We start from the raw sequence: 7,785 nt of genomic DNA on the forward strand, positions 1-7,785 counted from the left end.
GACAATCCCCTGGCCTCCCTTACCCCCCAGTGTCTTATGTCCATTGGTTATGCTTATATGCATGCATACAAGTCCTTCAGTTGGGAAGATCCCAATCTTGACTGAAAGAGCTTGGTCTGGGCCCAGAGGAGGATTTTAATTTTCCTAGGGCCTGGCTAGGCTGGACTGGATTAGATGTTTTTATCTGTGAGACATTTTCATTTGCTGGAATCAGCATGGATCTCTTTTTGAAGGCATAAAAAGCCACTGAGGCTAAAGCATACCCCAGAAATGCCAGGGGATCAAACCCACAACTGGAAATCAAACATGTGGCAACATGTTCTCATTCTGCAACATTTCCCTGGCCCCTCTAATCCCAAAACCTTTTCACCAATGACTCCCTTGTCCCTCTGGTCACTAGTGGTGTCTTTCTGAGGCAGGCTTTTACACTGTTCTCAGAATTTCCACATGGCCTTAAGTTCTAGTTATTCACAGTCATAGTTGGCTTGATAACTCTCCTTTTATTTGCTGCCCTCAGTTCATGGGCTCAATGCCTTGTGCCCATGCTGGCATTTCTTGCACCTACCAAATAAACTTGTAGCCCAACTTGTTTCTGAGAGTACTTCTGGGGGCACCCAGTTAAGAGGGGCTAAGTGGATGGACCTGGTTTGGTCATGCACAGGTGGGAGTCCTGGCCTATGGGCTCGGTGGCTGACCTTCCCTGCAGCGCTGGGCCTGCCTCCGGCCTCTTGTCCTGTATTTTAAAGATGCAGTTCTGTGTTTTGCTGGCTCTGCTGCTGGTTTCATGGCATGGGCCCTGCCTGCCCATCATGCTCCTGCGAGTGAGGGTGCATTGCTGACTGCAGCCTGCTGCCCAGGGAGTGCCCATTTCTCCAGGGAAGACCTTGGATCATCTGAAAGAGTTTTCCTCAGTGAGAGAGCGACATGAGCTCATTATCACCATTCTGACACTACCTGGGAGCTGTTTTCCTTTGAGCCCAAGTAGATATTGCCTGGGTCTCACTCCAGGAAGACAATGTTAACTTTGGGAGGAAGTCACCAACTTGCTCAAGGTGCGGCCCTAACACATATCTCCAGCATGATGCTTGGGGAAGCAGTCTGTTTGAACTGGTCTGTTTCCTGGGTCTGGCAGGGAATAGAGATTTTGAGCTGATATGCCTGATTATAGTGATCCCGTTTATTCTTTAGATTACTTCTGACTTAGAGCTAAAGCCTGCCTTTGGCTGCCAGGGGTGCTCAGTGGCAACATGTTTTCATTCTCTAAAAGGGCTAAGCAGCAAATGCAGGGCGGAATTGAGGAGCTGGGCCTCAGAGCTGACCCAAGAGCCAAACTGGTGGGGCAGGCAGGGGTATGGCTCCCTCCCAAATCACTCAAGTCCTGTCCTGGCTGTCCTCCATCACTCCCATTTCCCTGGAGCCTGGCTTCTAAATATGGGTTGTGATTTAAGTCCTGCATTTGCTCTCTAACTTTGGTAAAAAGCTGTAGGCAGGAGCAAAATGATTTGTGGAAGGAATTTAAAAATAAATTTAAATTCACAAGTACACAATGTGATATTATTTCATATCTGGAGACAAAGGAAAAGTGGCCATCCAGAGGGAAAGCTGATCATGGCCCATGGTCAGCAGAACTGAACACCATATTCACTGCATGAATTGAATTCATTGCTGGTTACCAGAACTGTTTCATTCATACCTAATACCTCCTCCAGTGAAGTATAGAAGATAAAAGCTTAAGATTGGCACCAGGAATTTTTCTGTGTGTGTTTATCTATGGAAAGATGGGTTTTGTGTAACTTTATGTGCTCCAAGGCCAACAAGTGGGTTCGCATGGGCCCTGTCATTACAATGCGCAAAAGTGTGGGAAGTTGTGTTTGCAATGGAACAATTATTACCTCTGTCTCCCCACCACTTTTTCATTTTGGTAGAATTTATGTCCCATTTTTATTATTTAACTGAGAATGAATCAAATAGTGATATTTCAGACGACAGAGTGAGCCAGGGGAGGGGAGTGGGTTGATGGGCAGTCAGAGAAGTGTGGGAGGGAGATCTTATCCAGGAGAGAATTTGGCTGTCTTCACGAATTATTACTCTGTGTAAGCAACCAGTTAGTGGCTCCAGCTGTGGGCTGGACCTTGATTCTGTTCAATCAACTGTGAGTAAAAGATATGCTAGTCCTAATTTCCTATGACTCATTAAGAACACCCTACTGGGTGGGGTGTACAGGAGGCAGCCAATCAATGATTCTCTCTCATCATTGATACTTCCATCTCTCTTTCTCTCTCCCTTCCTCTCTGAAATCAATAAAATATATATTTTTAAAAAGAACAAAAAGAAAGCCCTATTGGGCAAGCTTTGTTTCTCAGCTGAATCTCTATCACAAGCACTTGGCCTCGGCTCATGGGCACAGCTTGAAGAGGTTACTTGGGTCACCGGACAGCTCTTTTTAGTTATGATTTTCTGGGGTTACATATTGGAAAATATGGGCTGATTTATCTTTACTGGTTCCAAACTGGCTGACAACTCTTACTGACTTCAAGCCCCTAAGTGAGTCCAACAAGCATTTATGCAGCAGATACTGGAGTTGTGGGCACGAGTGGAGAAGGTTTCAGCCACAGTCTTGCCCCCTCGGAGTTTAGACAGACGCCTGCTTCAGCCAAAATCCAAATGACCCACATCATTTTTCACTGAACAATGATGAGGTCTTTTATTGCATTTATAAATGTCCCCAGAGGGCATTCTCAAATGGGTTCAGCTAATAAACATGAGAACTAATAATTATCTTGTTTCAGATTGCTGGCATGTGTAACCGCTGTGAGGGGTCAAGAGTATCCAGTTTGATCAACATTTCTCCAGCATCCTGACACTTGTGATTACAGAATTGGGGTGCAGGTAGGGGTCAGGGAGTTAAGGGAATGAATTGTGCTTGTGTAATCCCTTCCATTTTGGGGTTGCTTTCTGAAATTTGGTTGTTAGGTGAGTGTGTTTGATAGGTTTGGGTGATGTAATCCTAGTAATTCCATCTTGGGTTGCTCTTCCAGTGACTTTTCCTTTCAGGAGTGCTGGGCACTGACCCAGGTCTTAGAGGTTGCTCTGTGAACTAATCCAGGCTTCAGGTGGCCACTGGGACTGTAGTCATGCTGTTTTCTCTTCCCCTTGGGCTGCTGCTCCTAGTTCCTCCATCCTTTCTCAGCTAGCCAGCAATATGAAGAAAGCCATGTGTCTGGATGTGAGAGGCACACCTGTAGGGTAAGCCTTGCATGGTGCCCCTTTTTGACGGTGATCCTTGAGACAGTTCCCACGTAGAAATGGAATGAGCACCAGCACCATAGGCTGCATTGCCCAGAGTGAGAAGGGGCAGCTGGATGTCATGTATGCCTTAGGAGGCCCTGGGAAGTTTACCTTTCCTCTGAAAACACTCCTCTAACTAGTACATTAGTTAAAATTCCATAAATAAAGCGTTATTTCCTTTAACGTAAGCTGTTATTGGGAAATATCCCAGGTTTGGTCAATACAGTAAGTCTTACCATTCATTCTCTATACAAATGAGTTTATTTGTTAGGTTAGGGTTATTGAAATATAATCTACATACAGCAACATGTGCTTTTTAGGTGCACAGGACTGAGTTTTGACCAATGTTTTCAATCATGAAACCACTTTCATAATCAAGATGTAGATTATTTCCATCACCCTCAAAATTCCCTTGTGCCTCTTGGAGCCCCCCATCCCAACCCCTGGCAGCCACTGCCCTGATTTCTGCCCCTTTTGCCTTTTTCAGAGGGTCATGCACATGGAATTGTATGGAAGTAACCTTTCATGACTGGTTCCTTTTACTCAGCCCAATGTTTTGGGGTGTCCCTGTGTCACTGAGCTCAGTGGCCATGCCTTTGTTTTACTGAGTAGCTATTCATAGTGTGAGGTCCCCTTTACTTGTTTGTGCCCCCAGGAGGGGAGAGAGCTACTGTGCTGCACTGACTGCCTGCCTGGCCCCCACTTCATACTTCTACCTTCTGTGACCCCGCATCCTCGCACTGGGGGTCTGCGTGTCCAGGGAGGACCAGTAAGAGGGAAAGAGTTCACAAAGGAAAGGGAGCAAGAGCATGAACATCATCTTGACTGACACACCGTGCCGGGGGTGACCCAGCACAACAGTGAGGAGGTGACCAGTGACAGAACCTAAGATAGATGTGAGCAAAGCAGGACCTGATTGGAAGGATTTCCCTGAAAAGGAGAGGAACCAGGGCAGCTCCAGGTGTCCCATAGCAGAATCTGATGGACCATTTTATTGGGCACCAGGAAAAAGTCAACTCAACTCATGCTTGGTCCTAGAATCTGTCTGTCCAAGGTTCAGAGTCTTGGGGAAGAGAAGGCCTGCCTGGCCAGCCTGGGGCTAGGGAAGTCAACTTGCAGAATGACATACACAGGGAGAGGTGGCTCTTTCTCAAGAAGTCGGGGTGCTGGGACAAGGGGAAGGGATGGCAGATACAAATGTTGACTCCTCCAGAAAAATATAAGCTCTCCCAAAGGAAGGTGGCTCTACCTGCAGGGTCATGTAACCCTTACCATTTACACTTTCCTTAGGCCTGAGACTGTATCTGGAATGCACTTTATTAAATAGAAATTTCACTATTTGGGGTGGTGTTTGTAGGGCTATTCTCTAGTTTCCAGATATGTCCTCCTTTAGTGACCCCACATTTATTTTATTTTAGTATTTAATGTTAGTATTTTCATGTTACATTTGTAGACACACACATGCACACATTCATTTCCTTGGCTTGAGTCCCTTGGTGCTAATTACATTTTTAGGTTATATTGACTCTACTACCCTGAGAATTGCCTTGGTATCATTGGACTTTGTTCATAAATAAACAGATGAAGGTGTAATCTGGGCCTCTTATCCCAGGGTTTGAGCACTGGCCTGGGAGCCATCATTGGAGTTAGGGAAGTGTCCTGGATGCCTGGCTTATGATGAAGCCCGATTGAAAACAATCCAACCTCTCTCAGCCTCAATTTCCTGTCAATGAAATAAGCATGTATTTTACACCTAATTCTGTAAGCTAGGATTTTGTACAAAATGTAAGTTGTCAAGAGCATACTGGGGGAAAATGTTATTTGAAAGTACATGTTATGATCCTTTAGAATGACAAGTTGCATATGTCCATTGCACCCTAATGGTTTCAAATATGTTTTGTGGTGTCCATGAATATTTTATTTATGTTGAATGATGAAACCTGTCCCTGAAATACACATTTGATTCCAAGTTGATTGAGTTTAGGGGAAAGAAAAAGCATCCATTTGCATGAGTTCCATGGCTGTGCTCTGTGAACAGAGATGTGTGACCATGTTCTATCTCAAGCCCCTAGTTGCAATGTGGCATAGAGGGGTGACCTGCTTCCTGAGTCACCCAGGAAGAGAGCCAGAACTTAGACTCCAGTATGTTGGGGTTTTTACTTGGAGTTCTTTCTTGAATGGACCACTTCTGTGATTTTGAGTGTTACCAGACCTTTAACTACAGTGAGAATAGCTGGCCAAAGGTGGCAAAGCATTTCTGCCTTTTCCCTTAATGGTTAGAAATTGGTGATCAGAAAAAACAAATACATGTCAGGGATGTTGAATATGTATATTATTTTGGGCTTCAAACAGATGTGATAAAAAAGCTCAGTTATGGCAAATTTCTAAGTTAAACTTTTCCTGGAAAGAGCAGCAAAGAGGGTCCAGCAGTGGCAAGGGAAATGTTGTATTATATTAATGTTTATATTTGGCTGTAGCTCACCAACAATGAAAGTTAATGCAGTTCTCTCTTCCACTCTGTGTATAAGTTGGCAAATGACAGGAACAACATTTGCTTCTAATCACGCATCCATCTTAATAATGCCAAACAGATACAGTGCAGAAATGGTTGCACAACAACCAGCATTTTTTTTTTTTACATCAGAATCTTTATTAATTTGAAAGAGGACCTCGAATCCAGGGAAAGTTACATTTTTATGTTTTCGATCATGATTTTAGAAGACAGTTATTAGGCCCATTTGCTGACAACATTAAGAATTAACAAATTATGTTGTTAAAACATAAAAGTTTAATGGCTTCATTAGATAACTATAAAGTCTGTTACTTAAGAGAGAAATACTGTGGTGTTTGAAATCAGGAAATATTTACTGAAGGACTCTTTGGGGTCCAATTTCTAGAACCAAGGCAAAGCTCACCTATTATGATCTAAATAATTAAAAAATAATAAAACAGAGAAGCAATATCTTTGTATGTTTGATGCCAACAAAGTTCCTTAAAATCTAAGAAAGTTGTCAGTCATGTGGGTGCTTTGAGTTGGCATTTTTAAAAGATAAAAATGGAAGTCAAATTATCATAAGAAGTTTTAGTCTCTTTCCAATGTGGGAAAAGGGGGCATTTTTGTTTTGAGTCTGGTGTGGGAAAATAGGAGCCATGGGAGTCAGGGAGTGCCTACTTCTTAGTGCGTGTCACCAGACAGCAGGGGCTGCTGAGTCTTACCCAGTCCTCTAGCAGACCCGTCCTTTCAGTATAGACTTCTTCCTGCTGCCCTTGGAAGGGTAGGCGGTGCTCTGAGAAGTGGTGCTCAATTCCACTGTGGGAGCACGAGCACTGCCTAATGCACTGAGGCTGGAAGGTCTAAGACACCCCACATGCAGCTCTCTCAGATAAGGGGCAGACATGGCCTCTTCTAGAAAAGGACAATTATGGGGGAAGGGGGGAGGGAAAAAGTTCTTACCAGTTTGGGAAATCTGCCTACCATTGTAATAAAAGTGAATTGAGACAATTATCTGAATAGTTGAACTAAAGTCTCACCAAAATATGTTTTGGTCTGAATTATCCAGCTAATTGTTTTTTAGTGCAAAGAATTATGAACTGGGAGTTGGGATCTTGGTTTCCACCTGGGGTGTCACAAAAGAATGTTTAAGCTCCTCTATGAGATTAGGGTCTATCCAAGAGTCAGTGAATTTGACTTTGTATTTTGTGTGTAAACACACATTCCCTGAGGCAGGAAAATGTCAAGTTTGTGAAGTTGTGCACTAGTGGAAGCAGAGTGGGCACAGGTAATTCTCCTCAGGCATGCTTCCAGCCCAGGGTCAACCTTGGGAAGAAGCCCCTACAGTGACCCATCTTTATTGGCTGAGGATAAGACTCTCTGATCTCTCTCCTCTCTCTCTCTTTCTCTCTCTCTTTCTCCCTTGCTTCCTTCCTTTCTTAAGGATCTGGCTCCAAACTTTAATTAGGTTGGTTATCCAGATGCTAAGGGACTGGAAGTAAGCCAGGCAGAGGGTGAAGTTGTCCACTGCCCTGGCTCACTCATGGGCAGCAGAGCTGGGGCCCACAACCAGGGCGCATCCACCACCCAGCTTCCACATTTATAGAAATTGGCTTCTATGCTAGAAAAGGGGCGTTAGGCTGGATCAGAATGCTGTGTGTTGCTAACCAGAGAAGTGTTCAGCTCCCAAAGGCAGCGGCCTTGACCCCTGGTGGTGGGAAGGGTCTACAGGGTCTGGAGTAGGTCCCAGACACTGAAGTGATGGCTCACCTGGGGCGGCGCTTGCCCAATTCTCTTCTCCCACTTGTTCAACGTGGCCAGGAAGGGTCTTCTAGGCCGCTAGGGAGTGAGGGAAAACGGGACTGTCAAGCGCCAATGCGGGGGCTAGAAATGGGGTTCTCAACCCACACCCCTGGCTCCAGGCAAGCCTTAACGAAGGGCGTTTGCCAAACTAAGAGACCCCTCCCCCCACTCTGCAGTTCCGCGACCCCCGCTGCCGCAGCTTG

General features: G+C 44.9%; 1 protein-coding gene across 1 annotated transcript in view; it reads right to left on the reverse strand.

The window, feature by feature from the left end:
* Positions 1–6,512: 6,512 nt before the first annotated feature.
* Positions 6,513–7,785, reverse strand: part of FOXQ1 (forkhead box Q1) — a 6,597-nt gene continuing 5,324 nt past the window's right edge. The window contains exon 2 of the mRNA XM_005869545.2: positions 6,513–6,694. Coding sequence (XP_005869607.1) covers positions 6,513–6,694 — 182 coding nt within the window. The remainder of the gene's footprint in view (positions 6,695–7,785) is intronic.

This window comes from Myotis brandtii, unplaced genomic scaffold (assembly GCF_000412655.1).
Source record: "Myotis brandtii unplaced genomic scaffold, ASM41265v1 scaffold298, whole genome shotgun sequence".
Classification (NCBI taxonomy): Eukaryota; Metazoa; Chordata; class Mammalia; order Chiroptera; family Vespertilionidae; genus Myotis; species Myotis brandtii.